Source organism: Chiloscyllium punctatum, chromosome 36 (assembly GCF_047496795.1).
Source record: "Chiloscyllium punctatum isolate Juve2018m chromosome 36, sChiPun1.3, whole genome shotgun sequence".
NCBI classification, from domain to species: domain Eukaryota; kingdom Metazoa; phylum Chordata; class Chondrichthyes; order Orectolobiformes; family Hemiscylliidae; genus Chiloscyllium; species Chiloscyllium punctatum.
In genome coordinates, this window is record NC_092774.1 from 69739628 (window position 1) to 69756819 (window position 17192).

The 17192-nt window shown below is 45.1% G+C and overlaps 1 protein-coding gene across 1 annotated transcript in view; it reads right to left on the minus strand.

Annotated features, from left to right (window-relative positions):
- LOC140460123 (uncharacterized) overlaps positions 1-17192 on the minus strand; it is a 98664-nt gene that overhangs the window by 13785 nt on the left and 67687 nt on the right. The window contains 2 exon segments of the mRNA XM_072554521.1: positions 14366-14952; positions 14955-15342. Coding sequence (XP_072410622.1) covers positions 14366-14952; positions 14955-15342 — 975 coding nt within the window.

Consider the following 17192-nt stretch of genomic DNA (forward strand, 5'->3'; position numbering starts at 1 on the left):
TCAACCCAGGAGACGTCACAATCCTGGGCCTCGCCCCTTGTGAGCTGGCGCATGTGCAGTGCAGGTCCTGCAGCGGGACTGAGGCGGTGTTACTGAGTGTGGGAGCAGAATGGTGCCGGTGGCTGAAGTAATAAGAACCGCTGGAAAAGCTGAGCAGGTCCGGCAGCTCGTGCCGAGAGAAATCATTTCGGGTCCCGGTGATCCTCCTTCAGAACCGGACCAGGTTTCAGAAACATCCCGGGGAGGTCGCCAGGCCCGAGCGGCAAGACCTGGCTCCTGCCCCCGGGGAGAGGAGACAGTGAGACAGGGTAGGATTGGGAACCGCGGGAGGAGGGAGACTGGGGAGTTTATAAACTCCTAGGGGGAGGACTGAGGCCTCCAATAGAAGCCCCACAGGCCCCAGTGTTTACTTCACCGGCGAAGGCGCTCTCGGGTTGCCCGGGCAACCGGCCGCCATCTTTGTGAGGGTCAGACGCATGTTGTCTTGGGGCGGGGAGCGCGGGCGGCCATCTTGGTGAGGGCACCATCAACTGTCATTTCTGGGAGAGAATTCCAACCTCGTGGTAACCTCGGCCTTTGCCGAGTTTAATTCCCCAGACTGTCCAGCGATGTGCAGGTTAGGGGGGGTTCAGCCATGCTCAATTACTGATAATGCCCAAGGATGTTCTTGTTAGTGTATGTTGACCATGCTAATTTACCCCCAGTGTCCAGAGATGTGCAGGTTAGAGTGGATTGGCCGAGGTAAGTGTATCCATAGTTTCCGGGGTTCTGCAGGTTAGGGTTAAGGTCTGGACCCCCTCAATCGGCTCTCTCGATCCGAGATCGGTCAAAAGAATCACCAGGAGTACGGTCTATTTAAAGCAAGGTTATCAGCTTAATGACATAAGGCAGCCTTGCACAGATTTGTCCAGCAACACAGGTTAAAAGCTTCTGTGTTCCGTGGCAAAATTACACAATTACATTTGAAAATTACGCATTATTTAGTTTTGCGACAGCGCAGCCTGAATTACAAGAAAAGACCAATAAAATGTAATAAGGTGACATGATTGACAGCAGGTTAGTCCAATGATATTTCCCGGGAAACCGATTGTTTTACGCGCAAAATAATTCCATGCTTGTTAGTTCAAGATTAGTTCGAATACCAAATTACTTATGATTCATATTATGCAAACTCCATTGTTCTCTTTTATTTCTAAATCCAACCAACTCAGCAAAGCAGCAATTCAAGTTCAATGTCAAATCATTACCTGAAGCCATTTTGTTATATTTATTTTAAAATATTATTTACAATTTAAATGCCATTTTGTGGTTAATAAAAACCTACATACACCTGTTGCTCCTAACAACAGCCTAAATTCAAATTTTAAATCCTGATCTCAATAAAGCAGCAGTTGTCTCATTACCCAAAAGGTTGAGACCACAAACGATATAAGTACGGTTTTGATGGCTAATAACTCCTGAAAACCCTCCTACAGAAAAAAGTCACCGAGAGCTGCATATCCCAAAGAGTGATATTACTTTTTGTAGAGCTTTTGGATTCTTCCATTCTATGCAAAACTCAGGGGAGACTATGTTCCTACAGTTACAGCACGAGGAGTACTTACTTTATTCAAAATAATAACCAGGTTTAGTGTAGGTAAGGTAGGGACCTTGCCATTAAGAGGCATGCCTGTCTTTCTAACTTCCTTGAGGCTGTTCAATAGATAGGTCTTTTGGTAAAAGATGCAGTTATAGTCCCAGAAGAGTTCCACCCATCCCATAATTGGGAAGACATTGGTGCCAGTAGGGGTCAAAGAATCTTTTGCTTAAGTCAGCACATAACAGACCACTTCATCTCTGCCAAATATTCTATTGTGACTTTGAAGAAACAAATTGTAATCGAAAGATAACATTTCCCTATCTTCTCTTGTGGTGTGACCTATTTGGATGGGGCAAGGCTTACCAGGGTAGCTCACAGCACAACTGGTATCAAACTGGCACACAACACCTTTACAGGGTAAAGACCATTTAGACTTGTTCTGTAAATGAACTGTTCAATCTCTGACCACTGCAATAGTCATTCTTGGTAATGTTCAGTCCCTCAGCAGACGAGGACATCTTCCTGGCATAGTTGGTGCACAGTCTCTTGTTGCTCAGGATCACACAGGTAAACTGTTCCCTCTTGTGCACCAATGCTGGGAATGGCAAGTCCACACAGAATGGCTTTTCAATATAAAATTGCTTCAGGTTATGATTTGATACTGTGAACTTGAATTGCTGCTTTGCTGAGTTGGTTAGCTTTGGGGAAAAGAAAACAATGGAGTTTAATAATATGAATCAAATGAATTTGGTATTCGAACTAACCTTGAACTAGCAAGCACGGGATGATTTTGAGAGTAAAACAATCTGTTTCCTAGGAAATATTGGACTAACCTGCTGTCAATCATGTTACCTTATTACATTTGATTGGTCTTTTAAGGCTGTGCTGTCTCTTAAAAAATGTGTAAATGATGTGTAATTTTCAAAAGTAATTCTGCAATTTCGCCACGGAGCTCAGAAACTTTCACTTCTGTGTTGCTGGACAGAATTGCGTCAGATTGCCTTGCGTTATTAAACTGATAACTTTGCTTTGTACAGTCCGCATTCCGTTTGTTCTTTGACCGATCTCGAGACGGAGGGGTCCCACCTGGGATCCAGATCTTCAAGGTGGATTGGCCATGCTAAATTCCCTCCATAGTGTCCAGGGATGTGTAAGTTCGGTGTATTACTCTGGGATAAATGTAGGGCAATAAGGGGAGGGATATGGGTGAATTACCATTCAGAGCATTGGTTTGGACTTTTTGGGCCGAGTGGCCTGCTTCCACACTGTGAGGATTCTTTGAAGGGAAGGGATTTTTGCAAACTGCTCTGCTTCCATCTGCTGCAGAGTTCTGCTGTCGGCCTGTCCCCGCTCCCTGCCCCATTTCTGACATTACAACGCGGAAGTGACCGTATCAGTTTCAATGGAAAACACCCTCCTCTGGGCAACTCCTCATCCTGGGAGGGAGAGAGGGAGGGGGTACATTTGGGTTCCTTCCCTCTTTTCTTCTTTCTGCTCCTCCCCCCCCCAACCCCCGAAGTGTTGATGCTTCCAAACTGACCCTCAAAAGTTCAGGTTATACTTCCATTCTTTCCCAGTTTTCAAAACCCACAAAATACAACTTTCCCAATCCTCTGAGTATCGGAGTTGGGAGGTTATGTTGTGGCTGTGCAGGACATTGGTTAGGCCACTTTTGCTCTCACTCCTATCAAAAGGACGTTGTGAAACTGGAAAAGGTTCAAAAAAGATTTACAAGGATGCTACCAGTGTTGGAGGGTTTGAGCTGAATTGTTTTGGGCTGTTTTCCCGAGTGTGGCAAAAGGCCTTTGTATACATTTATAAAATCATGAAAGGCATGGATTGGGTAAATAGACAAGATATTGTCCCCTGGGTTTGGGGGTGTCCAGAACTAAAGTGTAATAGCTTTAGGGTGAGGTGGATGAGCAAAGATTAAAAGAAACCTAAGGGCAACTTTTTAACTCAGAGGGTAGTGAGCGTAAAGAATGAGCTGCCAGAGGAAATGGTGGAGGCTGGTACAATTACAGTATGTGAATGGCATCTGGATGGTTTCTGAATAGGAAGTGTTCAGAGGGGTATGGGCCATGTGGTGGCATATGGGACTAGATTAATTTAGAATATCTAGTCAACATCAATGAATTAAGACCATAAGACACAGAAGTGGAAGTAAGGCCATTCAGCCCATTGAGTCCATTCTGTCATTTAATCATGGCTGATGGACATTTCAGCTCCATTTAGCCCCACTCTCCCCGTAGCCCTTAATTCCTTAATCAAGAATTTATCAATCTCTGCCTTGAAGTCATTTAACATCCTGGCCTCCACTGCGCTCCCTGGCAATGAATTCCACAGGCCGCACTCTCTGGCTGAAGAAATGTCTCCTCGTTTCTGTTCTAAATTGACCCCCTCTAATTATCAGGCTGTGTCCCTGGATCCTAGTCTCCTCCGCCTAATGGAAACAACTTCCCAGTATCCACCCTTTCTAAACCAAGCATAATCTTGTAAGTTTCTATTAGATCTCTCCTCAATCTTCCGAACGCTAATGAATACAATCCCAGGATCATCAGCCATTCATCGTGTGTTAGACGTACCATTCCAGGGATCGATTGTGTGAATCTCTGCTGGGCACACTCTCATGCCAGTGTATTCTGCTGTTACTGCCGCTGAGTCAACCTTGAACCCTGTTTAGTGGGTGAAGTGGGAGGGGCAAGAGGATCCTTTCTGTCGGACTTGCTGCTCTCGCACCCACTTTACTTCCAGTGCTGTCTGACAGCACCTTCCTTCTGGAATTGATCTGCAGGAGCAGATGGAGGACATTTTTACCCTGGATGGAGCGTAATGTTTGTCCAAACCCTGCAGGTAGGTCTGAAATAGATACATTTGTCTCTGTCCCATTGAGGCTCCAGCACAGGGCTAGGCTGGTCGGCTCAATCGGCCTCTATCAGTGTTTTCGCTCTGCCTGAGCCTCCACCCACCCCTCTTCATCGCCCCTTCCCATCCCTCATCAGCAAACTGATATCCCCCACTTATCACACTTTGCTTTATGCCACTTTGCTTTTACAAAAGACCCACATTAGTATCTGTTTTCGCTAATCAAAAGAAATCCAAAGAGGATTTTTGCTTTCATGAGAGGCAACGTCCTAGTGAATCTTCTCTGCACCCTCTCCCAGAGCATCCACGTCCTTCCGGTAGCATGCTGGCCAGAACTGCACGCAATGTTATGAATGTGGCCCGAATAAATAGCTGTGACATAACTCGCAAACTCTTCCACTCTAGGCAAGCGTGCTGTATGCCTTCTTGACCACGTGCCTGCCTGCTTTGCCACTTTCAGGGATCTATATGCCCAGATCCCTCTGTATGCCAGATCTCCTATGCGTTCTCTAATTTAATGTACGTTTCTTGTATTTCCTTCTCTTCCTTTCTCCCTCATCTGTATCCAGCTTCCCCTTAATTGTATTCCTCTCTTCATCTCTTTCCCCCCCCGTTCCTCACCCCTCCACACATCAGTGTATCATAAGACCATAGGAGCTGAAATTAGGCCATTCAGCCCATTGTGACTGCTCTGCGATTCAGTCATGGCTGATAAGTTTCTTAACCCCATTCTCCCAGTAACCGTTGATCCCTTTCATACTCAAGAAACTATCTTTCACAGCTTAAATGTACTCAATGACCTGGCCTCCACAGTCTTCGTTGGCAGTGAATTCCATATATTCACCACTCGAGCTGAAGAAGTTTCTCTTTACCTCCATTCTGTGCCCTCGGTTCCTAGCCTTTCCTACCAAAGGAAACATCTTCCCAACATCCAGTCTGTTCAGAATTCTGTAGGTTTCAATTAGATCCCCCGTCATCGTTCTAAATTCCATTAAATATAGACCCACAGTCCTCAAACATTCCTTATTTGTTCAGATGTTCATTCCTGGGACCATTCTCGTGAACCTCCTCTGAACACATGTCTAGGCCAGTACATCCTTCCTGAGATTTGTGCCCAAAACTGCGCACAATAATCCAAATATGACCTGACCAGAGTGTTACAAAACCTCACGTACATCCCTACTTTTACATTCAAGTCCTGTCAAATTAAATGTCATCATTGCATTTGCCTTCCTAACTACTGTCTGAACCTGTAAGTTTACCTTGAGAGAATCCTGGACGAGAACACCCAAGTCTCTTTGCACCTTGGAACTGAAGAAAATGCAGAAATCTAAGGGTGACTGTTGGTGTCGGGGCAGCACCAGAGATTTCCTGACATGCGGATTGTATTCGGGGGTACCAAGTAATCTGAGGAACTGGCAATATCTCAGGAGAAATTGTTATTCCTGCAGGAGGTAGAGAGGAATGTGGTGTGATTCTGTAAACTCGAGGTCTCCAGAAGTGTGCAGAGGTGGTGTTAGAATTTAACACCATAAATTTGAAAGCGAGGAAACTCCACCAGAATTCAATTATCAGACATGACAGGCCAATGGTGTCTGTCTGTGATGTTGGAATTCTATGATGCTTGGGACTGAAACATAACTTTCAACCCCAAGTATTTCATCTCCTTTGTAATAGAGGCCTCTATTTGTATTTTTCAATTGGTTTTTGTACCTGTCTGCTCCTTTTGATGATTTGTGTACTTGGTCTCCAAAGTCTTTTTTTCCCTTTTATAGTACTTAGTTTCTAATAATTTCGCAGTTCTCCAATCAGTCTTTCTTGGGTGAAAAGTAAATGGTTCTGATGTTGTCGTATTGGGTGACATTAAACATTTTTCCCACTCATCCGTTTAACCCATGAACGCTGTTTAGCTTCTTCCTGCTCCTTTCTGCACAAGTTGATGCCCCTCTGCCCCTGGATAGTTGATAGTTGACCAAGAACTGGATAGGTGTCCCCTTGATCCAACCTCTCAAGCAATAAGCTATCAGTAACCAAGGACAAAGGAGTTGGATTCCAATTGTTAGTAGTAAACCTCCACTCGGGACAGATTCTTTGGACATGATCTTTGCTTTTGGCACAGAGGCAGGAAACATCTCACCTGTTTCAGATAAATCAAATTACTGACTGTCAACTCCTTTGATACTGACACTGTCATGACACTGTCAACTCCTTTGATGCTGAGCAGCGTGAATTGATTATTTACTGGCCAAACAAGAATGGATTTCCCAAACTGCCACAGTGTTGGTGACAGTCATACACCCAAACCAGCTGCTAGTAGGGATCAGCCTTCTCTCTGAATCAGGAGGTCACAGGTTTAAATCACAGGATGTTGCTGGTAAGAGGTTCAGTGATGGAAATGCCATTCAGTGGAAAATACTAATAGCTCCCAGAAATTATGGCGAATGTTGGGGCTAGTATAAATGAAGAACTGAAGGATATTAATATGTATGAAACAAAAATGCATCAGAGAATTGAATAGGATTTAAAGTAGCTAAATTCCCTGGGCTTGGTGGTTAACGCTAGTTCACTGGAAAGTGGTAATTGGAAAGTGGCACATGTCATCCCACTGTTTTAGAAAGAAGAAAGACTGCACAGGGAATCTATAATAAAAGGTACAACAACAGGACATTTAAAAATTAATAATAGGACTGAGCAGAATCAACATGGGCTTATTGGAAATATATGCTGGTCAAACTCAGGTCATTATAGCTAGCAGAATATATGAATGTCCAAATTAGGAGCTGAAGTAAGCCATTTGGCTCATTAAGCTGCTCCACTCCAAGAAGATAATGGCTGATTACTTTGTGTTATACATTGCACATTCGCATCCATCCCCATAACCTTAGATTCTTCTTAAGCAAAGGAATTAATCTACTTCTGCCTTAGAAATACTCAATGGTCCTGCCTCCACTATCTTCTGTCGCAAAGTATTCCAAAGCTGCACAACCTTCCAAAACATTTCCCCCCTTCTTTGTCACAAATGATTGCATTTTTTGAAGAAGTAACAAAGAGGATTGATGAGGGCAGAGCAGTAGATGTGATCTATATGGACTTCAGTAAGGCGTTCGACAAGTTTCCCCATGGGAGACTGATTAGCAAGGTTAGATCTCACGGAATACAGGGAGAACTAGCCACTTGGATACAGAACTGGCTCAAAGATAGAAGACAGAGGGTGGTGGTGGAGGGTTGTGTTTCAGACTGGAGGCCTGTGACCAGTGGAGTGCCACAAAGATTGGTGCTGCACCCTCTACTTTTTGTCATCTAACAAAATGATTTTGATGCGAGCATAAGAGGTACAGTTAGTAAGTTTGCAGATGACACCAAAATTGGAGGTGTAGTGGACAGCGAAGAGAGTTACCTCGGATTACAACAGGATGGGCTAATGGGCTGAGAAATGGCAGATGGAGTTTAATTCAGATAAATGCGAGGTGCTGCATTTTGGGAAAGCCAATCTTAGCAGGACTTATGCACTTAGTGTTGCTGAACAAAGAGACCTTTGAGTGCAGGTTCATAGCTCCTTGAAAGTGGAGTCGCAGGTAGATAGGAAAGTGACGAAGGCATTTGGTATGCTTTCCTTTATTGGTCAGAGTATTGAGTACATGAGTTGAGAGGACATGTTGCGGCTGTATTGGACATTGGTTAGCCCACTGTTGGAATATTGCGTGCAATTCTCGTCTCCTTCCTGTTGGAAAGATGTTGTGAAACTTGAAAGGGTTCAGAAACTATTTACAAGAATGTTGCCAGGGTTGGAGGATTTGAGCTGCTGGAGCATCGGAGGCTGAGGGGTGACCTTATAGAGGTTTACAAAATTATGAGGGTATGAGTCGGATAAATAGGCAAAGTCTTTTCCCTGGGGTCGGAGAGTCCAGAGCGAGAGGGCATAGGTTTAGGGTGAGAGGGGAAAGATATAAAAGAGACCTAAGGGGCAACCTTTTCACGCAGAGGTTGGTATGTGTATGGAATGAGTTGCCAGAGGAAGTGGTGGAGGCTGCTACAATTGCAACATTGAAGAGGCATTTGGATGGGTATATGAATAGGAAGGGTTTGGAGGGATATGGGCCGGGTACTGGCAGGTGGGACTAGATTGGGTTGGGATATCTGATCAGCATGGACGGGTTGGACCGAAGGGTCTGTTTCTGTGTTGTACATCTGTATGACTCTATAAATGGGTGATCTAATTGTTCGTTCACAACAATCAGTGAACATCCTTCAACATCCATCTTTTGAAGACCATTCAGGCTCATAGAAACTTCAATCAAATCACCCCTTGCTATTCCAAACTCTGGTTGAAAGTCAGACCTGTCTGTCTGATGATTTTCCATGAGACAGTCTGTTCATTGTGGGTGTCAATCTAGTTTACCTTCTGGGAATTGCCTTTAATGCATTTTCATTCTTCGTTAGATGAGGATATCAAAACTGAGCACCGTGTTCAAGATGTAGTCCCACCATTGCTCTGTAACTGAGGCATAATCGCCTTACATTTATGTCATTGGCCTTTCTAATCACTTGCTGTGCTTGCATTCTAACTTGTGACTTATTTGCAAGGCCCCCGGATCCCTCTGCATCTCAGAATTATGCAGTTGTTCTCCAAGTAGGTAACAAATTGCATTTTACCATATTGTACACCACTTGCAAGAGTTTTGCTTATTTATTTAACCAATCTATCAATCTGCATCCTTGATATGTCATCCCCACAATGTACATCTCCATCTATCTTTGTGTTGCCTGCAAATGTAACCACATACCTTTGATCCCCTCCTGTAAGTCATCTATATAATTGTAGAAAGTTGAGGAGCCAGCAGAGATGCCTGTTGGAACCCCACCATACATTGTCATATACAACCAATTTGACAAAAGAACCATTTTTGCATATTCTGTTTTCTGCCAGTCAGTTGATGTTCTATAACTATACTTTACACCATGAGCTCCTCTGTGCAATATGCTTTTCGTGAAAACATGTCAAACACCTTTAGGATATTCAAGTTCAGTATATCCACAGGCTTCAATTTACATACTCTTTTAAATAATTCCTTGAGGGCAGCATGGTGGCACAGTGGCTCCCTCTCACGGCCAGAGACACCTATTTGATTTCAGGCTTGAGTCGACTATCTGTTTGGAGTTTGCATGTTCTGTCTATGTCTTTGTGAGTTTCCACTAGGGGCTCCACAGTCCAAAGATGTGTAGGTTGGGTGGATTAGCCATGCTGGATTGCGTAATGTCCTTGGATGTCCAAGCTAGGTAAGTTAGCCATGCTAAATGCAGGGTTACAGGAGTTGAATGGCGGTCTGGATCTGGGTGGGATGCACTTGAGGGTTGGTGCAGGACTTGATCCGCCAAATGGTCTCTTTCCACACTCTCGGAATTCTATGAATAAATTGGTGAAACAACATTTTGTTTTCATATTAGCATGCTGATTCTTTTCAATTATCACAAGCTCTTTGACATGGTGGTTATAATCTCCTTAATTGATTCAGAAACAAATGTTTAATTGCCATAGACTCAAGGGACCACATTTTCCATGATGTATCTTTCCCTTCGAGGACAGAAGTATTAAATATGTTACTCTCCGGTCTGAGGAAAACTTGCCTGAATCTAATAAATCTTGGATAATTAACATTAATGCAAATATGAACTCATTAGCCACCTTTTAAAATTCTATGATGAAGTCCACCTGTACCCAGAGATTTGCCAGCCCAGAGCACCATCAGTTCGCTCAATAGCATTTATCTAATGATTCTCATTTCACCAAACTCCTCTGTTTGTTCAACCTTTGGGGTGAAAGGCAGGATTCTTGACCATGTGGTGGAACAGAGGGATCTTGGAGTCCAAGTCCATAGATTGCTCAAGGTTGCCACCCAGGTTGAGAAGGTTGTTACGAAGGTGTACGCTGTGTTGGCTTTCATTAGCAGGGAGTTTGAACTTAAGAGCTGCAAGGTTATGCTGCAGCTGTATGGAGTACTGGTTAGATCACACTTGGAATATTGTGTTCACTTTTAGTCACCTAATTTTAGGGAAGATGTGTAGGGAAGTTGCCAGAGGAAACATCACAGAAGCGCTTCACAGGAGGCTGCCAATCACTGAGGATGTCACCTAGACAGGGGACGAAATATCTGCAACACAAATTCCCAGCTCGGTGAACAGAACCACAACAGGAAGCTGTGTAAGCTGAGAGAGGGTACAGAGGAGATTTACCTCGATGCTGCCTGGAATGGAGGGCATGTCTTAGGTTGGGGGAGCTAGGGCCTTTCTCATTGGAGCGAAGAAGGATGAGAGGTGACTTTATAGAGGTGTACTATAAGTTGAGAGGCATAGATAGAACAAATAGCTAGAGACTTTTTCCCCAGGTCAGAAATGACAGGGCATAATTTTAAGGTATTTGGAAGAAGGTTTAGGGGAGATGTCAGAGGTAGGTTTTTTACTCCGATGGTGAGTGCATGGAATGCACTTCCAGGGTTGGAATGAGAGTCAGATACATTTAAGCGACTGCTGAACAAGCACATGGATGGCAGTAAATTGAGGGGTGTGCAGGCTAGTCTCATCTTCAAGTTGGATAAAAGGCTGGTACAATATCGAGGGTTGAAGGGTCTGAACTGTGCTGTATTGTTCTACGTTCTCGCTCCAGAACGATGCAGCAGCAGTATTGGAAGAACAATATTTCGTCAAACCCCTTGACCCTTCCAGAGATGGGCACTGTCGATGGAAACTCGGTTAAATTCTGCCAGCAATCAGGTGATAGCCGGGTGGGAGGAGGGTGATAGCCGGGTGGGGGGAGGGTGGCAGCCGTGAGACTGAACTTGCTTACTCAAGGGTTTTTAGTTTTGGTTGTAACGTGCAATGAAGTGTGAATCATTGTTTCAGCAATTGGTTCTGTGTGTTGTTTCTGAGTCAGTGGCCAAATTAAGGTGATTCACCCACAACCAGAGCAAGAGGCTGGGATTAATATTGACTCCACTGCATTCAGCATGACACCACGTCAATACTGTTAGAAAGGGAAAGCTGACACCAACTCCAACCCCACCAGAGATCTCAAACCGAAACACCCAAAGAGAAGCGCATCGCCCTATAATCTGTAAAATTAATGTGAACAGTCGTGTAACCTGCTCTAATGTTTAAAAATAAATCCCTGACACTTTAAAATCAACAAAAATCCATTTATTTATCCAACAGTAATGGTGAACAGATGAAATAAACTATTAACAAACCAAATAAATCCCTTCTAACTACTGACTGTTCCGGAATAAAACAAGATTCACGTGATATGCTGATCCAATAAATATGATTCCCTCTTGTAACAAAAAATGGAATTTAGTCTCTCAGATTACAGCCAGGTTACGTGCCTCTTGGAATACTCTGTGCCACCTTCTGTTGTATCTTCTGTCAGGAATGCCCTTCTCAGTTTTTTTTAAATGATGCATTCTCTAATACAGGGATGACTGACATCCAATTTCCCCCTCTCAATAGAACTGAGGACTCTTGGCTCTCGCGAGGGGGAGTTAGAGATCTGGGTGTTCAGTCGATTGTACCCTGAAGGTGGCAACACAGGTCAGTGGAGTGGTCACAAAGGTTTCATTCGGCGGTGTGTAAATAAATTGTTTTCCTGGAAGCCAAGTGATTTGACCAGCTACATCACTCCTGAGATACCTCTGCCTAAAACAACTAAAAAAAGTTAGGGTCTGGGCTACCTTCCTAGAATGTTTTGAGGGAATCTGGCCTGGTCCATAACACTGAACACCTGCAAATTGTGTCTCCAGGAAGGATGTAGTGAAACTTGAAAGGGTTCAGAAAAGATTTAAATGGATGGTTCTGAGGTTGGAGGGTTTGAGTTATAGGGAGAGATTGAATAAGTTGCAGGTATTTTTCCCTGTAACATCAGAGGCTGTGGAGTGACCTGGTAGATATTAATATAATTATGAGGGGCACAGATAGGGTAAATAGTCAAAATCTTTTCCCCAGGATGGGGAATCCAAAACTAGAGGTTTAGGATGAGGGGGAAAATATTTAAAAGAGACCTGAGGGGAGACCTTTTCACAGAGAGAGTGGTGTATGTATGGAATGAGCTGCCAGAGGAAGTGGTGGAGGCTGGTACAATTTCAACATTTAAAAGGCATCTGGATTGGAACATGAATAGGAAGAGTTTAGAGGGATACGGACTAGTGCTGGCAAATGGGATGAGATTAATTTGGGATATGCAGTCAGCATGGACGAGTTGGACTGAAGGGTCTGTTTCCCTGCTGTGCATCTCTTTTGACTCGAAGTCTCTAAAAGATACCACATTGCTTCAACTGAACTCTGAAACCCAACGTTACTGACAGATTCTTTGTGTGTGAACCCGAGAGGCCGTAGAGATGGTCGTAGAGATGTACAGCACTGAAACAGACCCTTCGGTACAACTCGTCCATACTGACCAGACATCCAACATTTAATCTACTCCCATTTGTCAGCATTTAGCTCATATATCCATCCAGATGCTTTTTAAATGTTGTCATTGTACCAGCCTCCACCACTTCCCCTGGCAGCTCATTCTGTACATGCACCATCCTCTGTGTGAAAACTTGTCCCTTGAGGTCCATGCTAAGTTGCCTGTAGTGTTAGGGTGGGTTACTCTTCGGCCCAACAAGTCCTCACCGACCCTCCGAAGGGCCTGTTTCCACGCTGTAGGGAATCTAATCAAAAGGCACCTGGATGGGTGTATGAACAGGAAGGGTTTCGAGGGGTGCTGGCAAATGGGACTAGATTAATTGAGGATATCTGGTCAGCATGAATGAGTTGGACCAAAGGGTCGGTTTCCAGCACTTGGCCTATATCCCTCTCAACCATTCCTATTCATGTCCCCATCCAGATGCTATTTAAAGGCTGTCATTGTACCAGTCTCCACCACTTCTTCTGGCAGCTCATTCCATCCATGTGTCACCCTCTGTATGAAAAGGTTGCCCTTTAGGGCCCATTTAAATCTTTCCCCTCTCACCATAAACCCTCTGGCTCTAGACTGCCCAACCTCCAGGGAAATGACCTTGTTATTTACCCTATCCATACTCCTCATGATTTTATAAACCCCTATTCGGTCACCCCTCAACCCCGGACACTTCAGGGAAAACAGCCCCAGTCTATTCAACCTCTCCCTGTAGCCCAAACACTCGGCCACATCCTGGTAAATCATTTCTGGTCGAGAAGTCAATGATTTGGGTTAATACCTGAAACACTGACTTCACTGCTGGTGCTGCCTGGCTTGCTGTGTTCTCCCAGCCTCCTGCTTGTCTACTTTGGATTCCAGCATCTGCAGTTTGTTTTTGTCTCTAACGAATGGCAGAGCAGACTCGATCGGCTGAATGGCCTAACTTCTGCTCCAAAGGTCTCGCAGGCTTGGGTTTGTGCGGATTGTTTCAGTGGGAATGTGCAGTCCTGGGCTCAACGAGCAGCAGCGCCCAATGGATCAAAGTTCATAGAATCACAGAATCCCTACAGTGTGGACACAGGTCCTTCAGCCCAACAAGTTCAAACTGCCCCTCTGAAGAGTAACCCACCCAGACCCATTTCCCTCCCCTATTACTCGACATTTCCCCTGACTAATGCACCACACCTACACATCCCTGAACACTGGGACAATTTAACTTCACCAATCCACCCTACCTGCACACCTTTGGACTGTGGGAGGAAACCGGAACACCCAGAGAGAACCCACGCAGGCACAGAAGGAGAATGTGCAAACTCCACACAGATAGTTGCCCCAATAGTGGAATCAAAGCTGGGTCCCTGGCACTGTGAGGCAATGCTACTCACCACTGAGCCACCGTGGGAGTGGGTGCAGTCCAGCAGAAAACAAAACAAGCACCAACTCTCCTACTGTCAGACTGGGCAGGAGGTTCAGTCCTGGGGGTGACCCACAGCAGCCTCACCGGCAGAATTCGATTGTTGGGAGCGCTGGTGCCCCCGCTGGTGTCTCTGCAAGTTGCAGGCCTGGGTGAAGGCCTTCCCGCACTCAGGGCAGCTGAAGGGCCTCTCCCCAGTGTGAACCCGCTGGTGCTTCAGTAAGTCAGAGGAATTGCTGAAGGCCTTTCCGCACTCAGGACAAGCGAATAGCCTCTTCCCGGTGTGGACCCGTCGGTGGATCAGCACGTGGGAGAAATTGCTGAAGGCCTTCCCACACTCGGGGCAACTGAAGGGCCTGTCCCTAGTATGGACCCACCGGTGGGTCAGCAGGTTGGAGGCATGGGTGAAGGCCTTCCCACACTCAGGGCAGCTGAAAGGCTTCTCCCATGTGTGAACCCGCTGGTGGGTCAGCAGGGCAGAGGAATCGCTGAACCCCTTCCCGCACTCTGGGCAAGTGAATGGCCTCTCCCCTGTGTGGACACTGTGGTGCCTCAGCAGGGAAAAGGCCTGGGTGAAGCCCTTCCCACACTTAGGGCAGCTGAAGGGCTTCTCCCCTGTGTGGACCCGTCGGTGGGTCAGCAAGGCGGAGGAACTGCTGAACCCTTCCCACACTCTGGGCAGGCGAATGGCCTCTCCCCGGTGTGGACCTGTTGGTGCTTCAGTAGGTCAGAGGAATTGCTGAAAGCCTTCCTGCACTCAGGGCAGCTGAAGGGCCTCTCCCCTGTGTGGACCCGTTGGTGCCTCAGCAGGGTGGAGGAACTGCTGAACCGCTTCCCACACTCTGGGCAGGAGAATGGCCTGACCCCAGTGTGACTGCGCTGATGAGCCTCCAAGACAGACGGGACATGGAAGGCTTTCCCATAGTCGCCACACTTCCAAGGTTTCTCCACGGGGCGGGATTCCTCTGGTTTCTCCATGGCTGAAGCTTCAGCGGCACACAAACACGTGTACAGTCCGTCCCTGCTGTGAATTCCTCTTTCCAGGCTGGATAACTGTTTTCGGTTCCACACTCAGTACGCTGTAACAGTAGGGTCTCTCATTCAGTCCCACTGATGCTGAAAACGTACTGAAACAGGGACCAAAAAACTTTGAACCTTCTCACAGAATCTTAGTCAAAACTCGTTCCAGTCCCAATGGACTGAATGACAGTCAGACATTGACTTGAAATTGAGGACAGCAGACGCTGGAGAGTCAGAGTCAAAAAGTGCGGAAAAGCACACCAGGTCAGGCAGCATCTGAGGAGCAGGAGAGTTGGCATTTTGTGCATAAGCCCTTCATCTGTTGATTTTTAAACTTCAGTTTTCAGATCAAATACTCTGTAAAAAGAGATTACAAAAGTCATCATTGTCACTGAGAAGGTCTATAGCCTTAAAACTTGTCTTTAAATATTTCGACTAAATGTAAGGCTGAATTATAGAACACAAAATAGACAGACAACAAGACTCAGAAAGGGGGGCATCTTAAAGAATGCAAAAGATAGGGACACCTGGGCTTACCAAGTGACAACAGGATGCTGTAAGACAATTAAGAAGGTTTGCCTTAGCATCGGTGAATCTGTATGAACAGGACACCAAGTGATAACATTCACAACCGTTCCCTTGTGAAATTAATGACAGTATTTGATTCTGACCCTGAAACGAAACTCGGTACTATCAAAAACTTTGTAATTAACACTCAGTTGCTGACAATTATAATGGATTCGTATACCCCTTGCAAGCAGGGCAGTCACAGAGAAAATAAATCTTTGCTGTTACAAAACCCTGACATGAGAGTTCAAAAGGACACTAGAGAGAGACACCATTTTAGTGCTGAGGCTGTTGAATCCAGCAGAAAATTAACTCTTAGTGCTTAGCTGGTATGGATTGAATTTAATTGCATTTTGAGAAGCCAATTCTGGTTCTGAAGTGCAAATTCTGTAAAAAGAAATACTGATAAAGCTTTAACTTACTTTCTGTTTTTACAGACTGCCCCACTGTCAATTCTAACTAATTAGATCTTATGTCTTATTTGAATTTGAATCACAAACTTGAAAAGTAGGCATGTTTCATTTGAAGACGAATGAATCAGTTTGAATGCAACCTTATGGTAACATCTCTGCCTCAGGTACAGAATGGTTTAGAGCTGAAAAAGCAAGAGTCTGCTGCTAGCTTAGAAAATATTCAAGGTTGAATATTGAAGAGATTCTTGCACAATGTGTCGGGAAGCCATTTTATGATTGAACGTTTGCCCTCCTTACTAAGAAGCCGTTTTATAAAAGAACTGTATCTGACAATGTGAGCTGTGCAAGGTTATCTTGTGAACTCTCCAATTAGCTGAGACTGGTACCTCTTTATGAGAGGAGTTTATCTCACAAGCAGGTTCCCACCTCACGAATGGCTTAGGGTCTGTAGGAGTAATTAGTCAAGCTTCACAGATCTGTCAATTAGCTTTTCTTCCTTATGAATTATTGGTGATTGTTTCTTTTCCACTCCCAGGAGCCGCAGTGGTTGAGGCGTTGAATTGGGGAGAATAAAATGTGCCCGTGAGCAGCATGTGGGGCTATTTCAGCTTCCCCTCATCTGACTGCGCTGTGAGTTGACTCCGATGTTCTCAGGGACATTTACTGACGCGAGACAGTGAAAGGATTCTCATTCCCACAGATCGGGAATTCAAACCGTATGCCGGCTTCAGGACAATGAGAAGATTAATTGGTGTGTGTGAAGAAGCTGTGAGCTGCATTTCAAACAGGTAGGTGGAGTCAGGTGCATCATCCATTTCGCCCCGTCCCTGTGCGTATCTAACGCCACCATGCTGCAGAGTTCTGATGTTGACACGGACATGCGCAGCAATGGGAACATTCACA